This window comes from Abramis brama (assembly GCF_963993115.1).
Source record: "Abramis brama genome assembly, chromosome: 1".
NCBI classification, from domain to species: domain Eukaryota; kingdom Metazoa; phylum Chordata; class Actinopteri; order Cypriniformes; family Leuciscidae; genus Abramis; species Abramis brama.
The window spans coordinates 30,247,788-30,259,955 of record NC_139963.1 but is presented as its reverse complement, the minus strand read 5'-3'; the positions used below and the strand labels follow the sequence as shown (position 1 = coordinate 30,259,955).

Below are 12,168 nucleotides of genomic sequence, written 5' to 3'. Positions count from 1 at the left end.
AATCGCGCGTTGTTGCACAGTCGAATTATAAAATTCAAGTTGGTCTACATTTTTCATTTTATTAATAATGACAATTTAATTAAATTCAACATGACCAAGAAAACGCTTTACATTTTTAAAACAAACCTGATTTAAGAAAATATTGACAGTGTTTACAATACAACTCTGTTCTTTGGTGATAGTAGCAAAATCATTTTAAAGAATAAAAAAAAAAAAAAAAAAAAGTTACCTGCTGAACATGTAGCACACGTATAATAAATTACCTAATTAGTGACTGAAACTACACTTTGCAGCTTACAATCATTTCTGTCTCTGTGGCAAATGACATTCCCCCCCCAAAAAAAAACAACAACAAAAAAACAACAACAACATTTTTTGTTTAAAAAAAAACAAGTCTTTGTCATTCCTCATTTGGAGTTTCTGTCGGCTCAGGTGGACTTCCCCTGTAAAGAGCAGAGATGCATATTTTAAAATATATTTTGAAAATGCAGCACAATCTAATTTTATAGCAGATAGTGCATCACTTTTGTATGTGATGCACATATGCAAACAAACCATTCAGAGTTCTTACCCAGCGTATGGCGGTGGGGGGGCATCGTGCTGGCCACTGTGAGTCAGAGCCTCATTGTACGAGGGGAGACCCGGAGCCACAATAGACAAGGGCACAGATTCAGGTACTGGCTGCCCATCCACTCCCATATGCACAGGAACACTGTGGAGATGCAGGATCCATTAGAGTGATATTGCCACATAAAAGGCATATCGCAGTGGTAATAACAGCATGCACTTACCTTCCCCCTCTTGCATTTTTGCCTCTGTTCTTGTAGCAATAAATGCCCAGCACAGTGACTATAATCGCTGTTACTACAATAGCCACAATGCCAGCTACCAAACCAGACACATCAAGTGGGTGCAAAGTCTCTGTGGAAATCAACCAATCAGTTCATTATTCTCAACTAATACACACACATTTTAATTGTTTACTTAGTGACCCCCATTTTATCCCATTAGGATAAAATATTGGTCAATAAAATACTATTTGTAGCTTGCATTTGCTTACACTATTATGATTTACAAGTCTGCTTGCTTTGGTGCTGTCAGACTAATAATAAGATTTACAATTTATGTGAAAATTGAATCCAACTGTTGGATGTGCATATCTTCAACCATCTATAAAATATCAAATACATTCCCTTAAAGAAAAAAAAAAAAAAAAATCAGCCTTACCATGACTGTTGCTATAGGTTTTCCAAAAATTGGCCTGTTGGAAAACAAAACAAACAGTGTCAAATGACTATACATAAACACATTTTTTTCCACCTCATCTTGTAGTTTTGGCTATTTATGATTCCTTTGTGTTGACATTCCCTATATAAGAGTATATAAAATGAGTATACTCTTTTTCTTACCGTCAGTTTGTCATCTTCAAACACCTCTCTGGCCTCTTCATATGAGCATATTTCCTCCATGCATTCTCTCTCTATATTGCCAGGCACCACTGCCTCAAAATCCCAACTGTTTTTCAACAGTTTACGGGAGATAAATGAAACTGCTGACTTCTCTTCTAGGAACACTGAACAACACAAGAGAATACAAAGCATAATGAAAATCACAACATGTCACAAACATACATTTAATCACTTACTGAAACAGACAGAAGGAACAGCGCATACATACGAAGGGTAATAAATGGCAGCTAATCATACGATATATGTAATGAAAAAATTATGTTGAATTCTGGGTATGAAACAATTACCAATGTTTGTAATACACCTAAAGTCTGTAATGCAAATAAGGTTGTGCAGAAGTAGGCTATAAGTATTTGATATCATGCATGAGTGCATGGGAAGCCAACAAAAACACACCAAAGTACTAATGGATTAGCAACAACAAAAGATAAACCAAAAATGTCCCACACTGGCAATTAAAAAAAAAAAGAAGAAGTGTTTTGCTTTTCATTATTACCATCATTTCCATTATAGATCACTCTGCCCCAAACAAGATGCAGCAAGGATAGCAAGCTGAAACATATTGCTGGAAACCCCAGCATTGTACCTGTCCGAAAGAATGTTATAAAGAATATTACAACGTTTAACAGGCTATGTTTTGATAATGCCATATGGAGGACCTATAGGCATATATAGCCTAACCATAAAGAATGCGTCACAAAATATTCTCCAGAAAAAGCTTACAATGTCGTCCTCTATCGGTCATTGCACTTATTCAAAAGCAAATATTAATATTATTATATAATTATATAAATAATAATAATAATATACATATATATTAAGAAAAAAAAGAGGCATACATATACATTAAACATCCGTTTAACATGGTATTTACAAATCATTCAACTATTATCACATTGGTAATACATTGACAAAATTGTGCCAACACAAGGGAATATTTATTTTTGTATAATAAGTTGATTAACTAAAAAATGCATATCCCGTTTTGAAAACGATGTAGCCTACCTTAAAACGCAGGACAGAAAGTAGAAAAGAAAGTAAAACTACATGGGAAACCGCCCGCTTACCTTTACACTCTGTTGTGTTCCGTACAAGGAAACTTTAAAAGAAAAACACTTTCAGATTATCCCACAGATTTCCTGTCTTGGTGCTGTAAATTATTATAGCTAGATCAACAATATGAATACAAAGAATTCGCATATTCGATATTCGGTTTTGATTAAACTACTTCCATATTCACCTGTTTCATTCACAGCGAAAACACAAGTCATCACGTAAGAGAGACATACCAGTTTGACAACATATTTGACGGCCGCGAGCGCTTATAGGAGTGGCAGTGGGATGTGACAAAGTTTCGGTCACCTACCTGCACATCTCAATAAACAAAGGTGCTTTCTGCTTTGATAGCCCAATTACGGAAAAATAAATAAGTAGGCCTACGTTTTAGTGCTGTGGCTAACTGATGTAGGCCTACATATCGTAGTTCAATGTTGAAAAAGTAATCTTCACCTTAAAACAACAACAACAAAAAAGTTCCTTAGTCCACCTTGAACAGCTTCCGGTTTCAACAGTCGATTGCGTCTCGATTGGATCAACCGTTCTTTTCAACGATAGTTATGAATGGGCCTCTTCTTTGCAGGAGCCGACCTGAGAGCATCTTTTAATAAATTTACGAAAGTCAGTCCTATACACGTGATTCGTCTTATATTATCGCTTTAAAACGAAGGAATATCTATCTGTGCATTTACATCGTCACATTTAAATTTCCAAGTCATGCTAATATTTCTTCAGATTCTGAATTTCGCCTTGCGGTTGATTCCCTCCCAGCGATTATAATTTCCCCTTTCCTCACATGTGGTAATCATTTGCAACAATTGCTTGTAATGCGCAGGGTAGTTCTCTTATTTGATCGTTATGGTCCAATACAAATTGAGAGACATGAGAACCGAGATTAATAACATGTAGGCTAAATAGGCTAGTAAGAACGAAGAAAACTAAAAAACAAAACAAAACAAAAAAACACATTATTTGGTGTCTAAATGCAATAGTATGTCAATACAGCTTATCATACATTCATGAAAAATAATTATTTAATCTTTAAATTTCCTAATTCATCAGCTCTGAATTGTGTTCAAAAACGTTATGGGAAAATTGTTACAAATACTTTTTTATAATGAATCACTCTCCAACAAATCAGTCACCCACAAATTCTTACATGAAACGTTTAAAAACATTTTAATTGTGTACAAAAGAATGTTGTTAGATTTAGATACAAAATTGGAAGATAAATGGTGTCTGATCTCTCTCCAGAGCCAAGAAAAATAGCTTAAATTAAAAAAACTGAAATAATCAGACTTAAGACATGAAGTTATATGAATGAGAATCATCATGTAACAATGTTGTGAAATTTTGTTAACATTGCGAAATTAAATAGTGCTTTGTTCTTATTTGCAGCCGACAAACCTGATCTACAATAGAATTTGTCCCACTAAAAAAAAAAAAAAAAAAAATCCATGTCCCTTGATTAAAGGCCATAAATTGTGTCTAGCAACTCCCTCGAGAGTCGAGTATACCATAAGAAACTGCTATCGTGGGACTAAGGAAAAAGCACCTAGTCTTGTTTTTATGCCGTTCTACTTATGTACAGACAGAGTGACTCACTCCCTCACAACACTGACTAATATCATGCTTTGTTAGTAAATTCATTTGGCAATTCCTCTGTATCATTTTGCATCACTGTCTACTAAAGAAGGTGCAATCACAAACGAAGCACATCATATACAATAATGTGAACCTGGAGACAGAATGTCTTATTCTGCACATAAGCACAAATAGACGTACCTTCAAAAATACATCAAATTTAGACTAAAACAAAAAAAAGAAACATACCAAAACAATCCCACAATAAAACCACACGATTTGTCCATTTTAGTGTTAAACTACATTAGATAACTATTCACGATGACAAAGCTGGTGTGCAAACATATACAGTATAGCCTTTGGTTTGTATGAATACTAGCACTGCAGATACTGGACTCAATATTTGAACGCCACTGCTTCTCCACTAAAAATGCTCAATTATTAAAACCACATCATGTATTTGTCATCAGACACTGCTTTATCAGGAAGAGATTAATAAAAACAAGCTGGCTGAATACATTTCTAGCCACTGATGGGTAGCAAGGTAGACTAGAGCAGCCATTTCGGTGCAGTCTCGCTGACTAAATAAATCCTCAGAGAGGACATGCTGAACAGGGGTCTGGGCCAATAAAACACTTTCTGACTTGTCTGTGTGAGTCAATAACACTATAAATGCATGTTGTACATACAGGCGACACCAGAACCAACACAAGGTTTTTTCAGCACATCGCTTACATGGTTTGTTTAAATATGCGTTGTCACTTTTGTTCACCCCCTCCATGATGAATGTTTTTTTTTTTAAATCTCTCTCGTGGCACACAAATCAGTCTGTGACCTTTTACCATGACAGAAATAAACAAATACTGTTCTTGAATCTAAAATCAAGAGCATGATTTTACAAGGCACTACATAAAACACGTGGGCAAAATAAGACTAAAGGCCCCCCTTTCCAACAGGTTCTTTCTCATTTGATACAGCCTAGTTTCTTCTTGGGAACCATTCATACACACATACTGTAAAAGCCGCTAAAACACTGATGCGTACAGTGCCACACACACACACACACACACACACACTGTGTAGACATATAAGGCACCAGGCGTGAGAGTGAGGGCTTCAGTCTCCTAGGCAACAGTGCAGAGGGGCAGTCAGAGCAGGGTGCAGGGACAGCCACCACTCTTCTGCTTTCTCGCGTGATTAGCGGGGAGTGGCGGACTCTCCGTCTCTTGAAACTTCCTGAGGAGAGATGGTAATGTAAGTTCATCATAATCCACAGCATTGCCAATCTCATAAGAGCTGTTTTCTATTACAAATACCTTATTGCTCGCACAACCTCCATGAAGGCTTCTTCCACATTGTGGCGGTTCTTAGCTGATGATTCCATATAGGGGATCCTGTTTTCTCGGGCAAATGACATGGCCTCCTCTCTCGAGATCTGGGGGGGGACACGCACACATATGAATTGGCAGCCTATTTTTCATTAAAAATTCACTCAGCTGTGGAACACGGAAACATTACCTCTCTCTGCTGGTCAAGATCTGATTTGTTGCCAACAAGAACTATGGGAAAGTCATCTCGATCCTTCACCCGCAATATCTGAGTGTGAAATTTCTGAATTTCTTTAAAACTGAAACAGAGAGAACCAACAAAAGTTCATTAGAATAACAAGTTTTACAGAGTTCAAAACACAGAGTTCATAGAAGGTCATTACAATTGAACTCTTCTTGGATTGTAGCCTGTAAATTTAACTTACAATAAATTAATATTAAAATTCCTAAAAAGACATTATTATTAACAAACAAATAAAACAAATTACATTAAATATTTTCCTGAACTGAAATATAAACTCACATAACTAGGAAAAAATTATCCCAAAAAAAAAAAGGATATGGTATATTCTAAAAAAAAAACAAAAAAATAAAAAAAAAAACTCATTAAACATAAAAATGTCACTAAATAGAAGTATTTTAACTGGAGAAATAGAGTAATTTAACTGTGTTAAATGTTTTTAAATGTTACTAGTTAACACATTATACAAAAAAGGAAACAAAAAAATAAACTGAAACTATAAAACTTCACTAAACCTAACAATGTATAGGCTGAACATGTAATACGCATACACATAATGTCACTGTTTTCACAAATTTTTGTTTTTGTAGTTTACACAGAGAAAATAACATTATGGCTTTAAAAAACTTGCACTTTGAAACTTGTTTTCAAAAGTTCGCGCTTTCAGACCCTGTCTGCTGCTGTCGTGTAAATGATCAGCCAAACTGCATAAACAGTTTTTCTGTTTTTAGTTGAAAGCGGTGTCGTGTAAACGGCCCCTAAGGATTTGTACACTGTGAAACTCAACATTTACACTGGCCACAGAAAGGCTCAGTTCAGCTGCTGAGGTTCAACTCTGCACCTGATGACATGAACACTCATAACCTGCACTTTCATTCTCATCAAAAACACATTCTGTGGTTTTATTTTTAACACACACACACACACAGAGACACATACACACTCTCTGTTCTCGTCACACAGAGAAGTTAGGAACCATCTATTTGCCTTCCTCTCATGCTCACACAAACACACTCTGGAAAACACCTACCTGCCACGGTCATTAAGAGCAAACACCAGTAAGAAACCCTCTCCAGAGCGCATGTACTGCTCTCTCATCGCTCCAAACTCTTCTTGTCCTGCCGTGTCCAGGACTAATGGCGAACGACACAAAAACAAAACATACCCCAGGTAAATAGAGGGGAATATACAAGACGAGCTGATCCACACAAACAAATCACATTTTAGTCATTTAAACACAGCTGGCATGATGTTGTACTGACAGCAAGTCAAAACAAAACCTGGGCAGGAACCCGTAGTCAGCAATGAATCATCAGTGATGCAACTCTAACAAAAATCTCCCTACTGAGGAAACATGTGGAGCTTTTAACACTCATTCCTTCCTATAAAGAACACATACTGTCTAATCGTGTCTCCTTTCCATCCACGGTGCAGGTTTTAGTGTACGAGTCTTCAATGGTCGGGTCATAGTCAGACACAAAGTACGACTGTAAAAGAAAACAAAGAAAACATTTTGGTTCACCAACTGCTAAACAAGGGCTTTAACATGAAGGAACATGCAGAGAAAAGCCCACTGCACTCTGAACGTCACACAACTCTTACAACACACCCACAGAAATAATTACCACCGCGTATTTGACCCATGTTGCGACATAAATACATCTTTATTTCATACAAAGTACTAAAAAATACACACTTACCTGAATGAACTGAATACTGAGGGCGCTTTTCCCCACACCTCCACCGCCCACGACCACCAACTTATATCTTTCTTCCGTTGACATGGTCCTACTCCTGCAAATATGTAACATAAGGTTATTAAACAATACTAATCATGTCGTATAACTCAACTAATATGGTTTTACGAGACATAATACTGCCCAACGGAGCATACAGATTTGAGACCGTAAAAGGCCTGGCATCGTTGATAAACCTCTACAATAGGCTACAATGTTACAGATTTGGGCAAGTATGTATCACAATCAAAGCTCCATGATTCAATATCTACAAAACAATAGCATTTGCAGAATCAGATTGATAACTCTAAAGTGGAAATAAAACAAATACCGCGCTAATCTGAGCAATGACCGCCGATTACCTTTCTTCCGCAGCCGCCTTGAGTAAATTAGCCTTCTGGTGCCAAGTTAGCGACTCGAAAGTCAGACAACTTAGTCCACTGCCAACCCGCGAATACTCTGACAACTTTAATACACTATATCCGCAAGATTTAGCCGACAAATTCTCCCTTTTGGACAAGCGATAAAACCATCTTGCTTATGGAGATAAACAGCGAATTCCAGGCTTAAAGGAATGTCCGCCCTCTGGATTTTTCTTGGTGATTTCTGGACTCTCTCTTGCTTCCGATAGCTTTTTTTCATGACCAGGGGCAACTTTTTTTTTCGTCTTCAGTGCATCTCATACGCATGCCTGAAATGGGCGTGGCTTCCTTTGTTGTTTTTTTCATCGCACGAATCATTTCATAATCGGTGAGCCTTGGCGAGTTCTAATTGGCTGATGCGAATGATTCGACGAACTGTTCTGCTGTTACTACGCCTGTATTTCCGCGATAGAAGGCAGGCTATATGATAAATGTGTAATTCGAGCGTCGTCTTTCCCATATTTGGCCAAGGGCCTGGCTTGTCTGAGTTACGGTAGATGTTTTACACAGAGCGTTAATTCTGCATTCATTGTCCGCTTTTTATTCAGCTCGAATGATATAAATAAGCGCAAGAGTTAAACACAGGAGTAATAATCTATTGAAAAATGTTGTGGTCATGAGGCTGATTTAAACTTTATGTTTGTCGAGATAGAATATTTTGTATCTTATATTTATTTATTTATTTATTTATTTAATGGTGCATTTCATTCCTAGTGAGTGATATGTTGATTCTGTACATTTGCCTTTGTTCTTATAGTATATTCATGTGTAATTTCTTGGCAATATCATTGTGGATGCTGAATCACTTTTTGGCTTGTATTAAACAAAAACCTCCAAGAATGTGACAAACAGGGAGTAGTAAAAATCTTTTTGGAGACACCCACCAGTTACTGTCTTCCTTCCCAACATGTATGGGGAAATGGTGCTCCTCTTCATTGTGACTAAACCAAGTAAGGAGACTAAATGTCAGTTGCCTGATGCAATAAATTCCTCAGCTTTAGAAAACCCTTTGGTAAGGATATTATAGTTACTATGTTTTTGCTTAACTTAAAAGTTATAGCCCAACTGATCAACATGGCTTTGATGTAGAGGTAGTGGATCTTACCTCTTTTATTGCTAGATTTTGTCTTTTAATAACATTTTATTATAAAATTCACTAAAATAGTTGCGAAAATAAAAGAGACAGAGAGATAAAATAATTGTCTTTAATGAACACTTTTTCAATACAAGCTATAGTGTTAAAATTCCACCTGCAAAATACCCATTTATAAATGTCAATTATCAGTGTATTTTAATAAATAAAGTCACAGGCAGGCTGTGCATTATAACAGAACAAATCGCAATTGTTTTTTCAGACATTCTGCCATTTATACATATCACCAGTCCATCAGATGACTTGAGTCTGTCAAACACTCTTAGAGGAACATGCAATTTCATCAAATAAATAAGTGAATTCACACACTCATACATTATGCTTTTTCACCCATGTCGCTGTCTTCATTTAAGTTCCTTCTGCTCAATGGGGAGGTACATAATAAACACAGTTCCTTAGCTATGCCTCTTTGAAAAGTCCTCATTTACACTTCATCTTTAAGTAGTAGCGCAGTTCATACAACCAGTCCCTCCTCAACATCTGTACGGCAAAGCAGCCTGTCCCACTTTAATACGTGGGCCAAGTAGGACCCCAAGCAGCATGCGTTCTCCCCAGTCTAGTATTTTGTTAACCGTTAGACTGACTGGAGACAAGGGGCTGTTGTCTCCATCCATACCCTCCACTGCTTCTACACCACTGGTAACCTCCTGTGAGGAGGTTTTGATCTCACATGGTCCCTGGATCTGCCTGTGCGATTGTGTGCTTGAATGGTTCACTTGGTTTGTTTTTTGTTGCTCCTCGTTTGCTCTGCGGTTTAGTTTACTCTTTATTCTTTGTGATCTTGAGCAGCTGTGTCTAGCTGACACCTCCTTGTTGATAAACCTGTTTGCCTCTTTTGGATCTGTTCTGGTTTCTGATCCTGACGGCTCCTTATCGGCTCTTCCCAAGTCCTCTAACGCCCCCGTCTGGTCAACTGCGGAACGGCTCTTCCTCAGATCACAGCTGTTGGCTGATGACCCCGTCTGGTGAGTCTGAGGAACTGCGCCCACTGGCGTAAGGGAAAGAGTAAGGCTTTTGCGTTTCTCCGCTAGAGAGGGAATCTGAAGGTAAGTAGGCTTAGGTAGGTTGGACTTTGGTGAATCCTGCTGTGTCTGACATGTGATGTTTACTGGTCTTTGTATCTCCACGGGATTTGTGCGGAGAGTGAGCGCTCCGAGCTTGTCTGAAAGAGATAAGGTAAACTCTGGATTCATCACCTCACAGAGTTGGCCTCTGCTCTGAATATTTTCCATTTGGTTGTTCTTGTTCTCACAGTACACATTTGCTTTGGAATCCTCAGTACATCCATCAATAATGCAGTTGTTGTGTTCAATGCTATTCTGCAGGTTTAAGTTAGTTAACAGTGCCACTGTAGAACTGCTGTTGTTTTTTTCATTGGTGGGCTGCAGGCAGTTATCCAAAGGTTTGACTGACTGCTGAGCCTGAAGGTTTGTGTTATTATTCTTCAAAGAAAGCGTTCCCTGGAAGAGCTGCAGCTGACCCAGGAAGTTAAAATTTGGTGAAATTGTAGGTCTGCGTTCTTTCACAAACCTAAAGGAATGATGAGATAGATACTTTACTCATTTGAATAATCTGCATCCATTAAATAAAAACAAACAAACAATATATCGTTCATCACCAGGACCTCTGACTCTTTTTATGTGCAAAATGTCACTTCTTCATTACATAGACAATGACAGAAGTAGTAGTAAAACAACGTATGCACATTACCTGTATGCATGATCCAGGTCCATTTTCAGGCTATACATGACATATGCCACAGCAAGTGCTGGAGATCGAGAGATTCCTGCAGCACAGTGAACCAAGACAGAGCAGCCAAGTGACATGGCCCCATCTGCAACATAACATATACGATTAAAACTTAATAGTGTACACCCACCCAGGGTTTTCCCTGATGCATAAAATAGCCTAATTGATCGGTTTCAAATTAGCCTCATATTATTATCTTTTCTTTTCTTTTTTTACGCAGACAAACAAATCTATTTCCATATCGATGCTAGTAGCTAATAATGATGTAATGCAGTTGGGATGCAAATGCAGGCTGATGTAAGGAGTGGGATTCCGGGTCCCTCACCAATGAAGTGCAACGCCTGAGGGATCCAAGGAAGCAGGTCATCCCGCAGAGAGTCGTCTATTGGGATGCGGAGGTACTGGGACTGGGGTAGAAATGAAGGCTGTGGGCAACATCGGCTCACACTTAGTACGTACGAGATGCCTCGGTCAGACAAACCATCCTGTGGAAACGAACAGCGGGTGAAAGGTGAGAAAGTAACTAAAATGTTACGCATGAGGACAAACTATTGTTAAATGAAGCAAATATAAGTTAAAGATGGTTAAAGCTATACTGGTAAATCATTAGAGGACTGTAAATATACCTGGGTTACGTCAGTCTCTGCACCAAGGTAGAGATGCGGCAGAATACGGGACAACGGCGGCCGCTCGGACTGACTGTCCCTGGAGTACACCATCTCTTGATTTAAAAAACAAAACAAATGTTTAACCTTAAAACCTATGGCGAAAAAATACACAGAAAACAACTCTTTGTGTAGGCCTATATGACGCACTAAACAGACAGCCAGAATCATAAAAGCAGGCCAAATGGTAGCCTATGCCTAAAAAGGATTTAAAGTTTTGATAAATTGCATTTAACAATTATAATTGACAAGTTACACGTTTAGAATAAACTAAAAGCTGATTCTCACCAGTCCAGTCAGTTATAGATCAGCAGAATGCGCAGGAAGTCCAAAAAGGTTGGAAAAGTCCAACAAAGCTGGTGGATGAACGTTGTAAATAGCACAAACAGGAGGAAGCATATAACGCGTGAAGTAAATATATGCAGCCTATCTGCGCGATTGTAAACAGTTCCTTGATCTTTCTTCTCAGTAGTTGTGCTCCCGTGCTCCTCTCCGTTCTGTCTGCGCTTCTCGCATTATTTGTTGTTATATGTCTATACCTGCGCGAGGGAGGAAAAAGATGAGGTCATCCCGTTTCCAGAAGCTAAGAATAGTACAATTCTATGTGATGTCATTTTCAGCCAATCGGCGGCCAGGCTCGCTCTTTGACGTGCGCGCGGGCGCGGGCACGCTCTCGCTCGGTTTGTTCGCCATCATCAGTTTGCCCTGAAGACCTCGGCATTTTTATTGTGATGAATCGTGTTTTACTCCCTGTAGCCTTTCAGA

The 12,168-nt window shown here is 38.3% G+C and overlaps 3 protein-coding genes across 7 annotated transcripts; all 3 read right to left on the bottom strand.

Annotated features, from left to right (window-relative positions):
• Positions 1-45: 45 nt before the first annotated feature.
• Positions 46-2,788, bottom strand: prrg2 (proline rich Gla (G-carboxyglutamic acid) 2). Of its 4 annotated transcripts, none has more exons than XM_084088553.1 (8): positions 2,710-2,788; positions 2,537-2,568; positions 1,966-2,055; positions 1,410-1,573; positions 1,228-1,261; positions 792-921; positions 572-712; positions 46-443 (listed from the first exon to the last, which is right to left on the bottom strand). In XM_084088553.1, exons 3-8 carry the CDS (start codon positions 2,048-2,050, stop codon positions 401-403), a joined length of 597 nt encoding a protein of 198 aa, XP_083944679.1. In that variant the 5' UTR covers positions 2,051-2,055; positions 2,537-2,568; positions 2,710-2,788; the 3' UTR covers positions 46-400. The 4 variants fall into 4 exon arrangements, with proteins under 4 accessions (XP_083944679.1, XP_083944681.1, XP_083944680.1 ...); XM_084088555.1 differs by having other exon boundaries at positions 2,537-2,635; positions 2,710-2,770; XM_084088554.1 differs by having other exon boundaries at positions 2,537-2,619; positions 2,710-2,765.
• A 900-nt stretch (positions 2,789-3,688) lies between these two features.
• rras (RAS related) lies at positions 3,689-8,083 on the bottom strand. 2 transcript variants are annotated; one of them, XM_084088589.1, is made up of 7 exons: positions 7,777-8,083; positions 7,379-7,472; positions 7,078-7,165; positions 6,709-6,811; positions 5,628-5,736; positions 5,426-5,544; positions 3,689-5,345 (listed from the first exon to the last, which is right to left on the bottom strand). In XM_084088589.1, exons 2-7 carry the CDS (start codon positions 7,460-7,462, stop codon positions 5,258-5,260), a joined length of 591 nt encoding a protein of 196 aa, XP_083944715.1. In that variant the 5' UTR covers positions 7,463-7,472; positions 7,777-8,083; the 3' UTR covers positions 3,689-5,257. The 2 variants fall into 2 exon arrangements, with proteins under 2 accessions (XP_083944715.1, XP_083944716.1); XM_084088590.1 differs by having other exon boundaries at positions 7,746-7,886.
• Positions 8,084-9,027: 944 nt separating this feature from the next.
• On the bottom strand, positions 9,028-11,944 carry LOC311085842 (uncharacterized protein). Its single transcript, XM_084118462.1, has 5 exons — positions 11,692-11,944; positions 11,365-11,459; positions 11,064-11,223; positions 10,700-10,823; positions 9,028-10,519 (listed from the first exon to the last, which is right to left on the bottom strand). The coding sequence occupies exons 2-5, from the start codon at positions 11,455-11,457 to the stop codon at positions 9,463-9,465; spliced, it is 1,434 nt and encodes a 477-aa protein (XP_083974588.1). The 5' UTR covers positions 11,458-11,459; positions 11,692-11,944; the 3' UTR covers positions 9,028-9,462.
• Between the last annotated feature and the right edge of the window lie 224 nt (positions 11,945-12,168).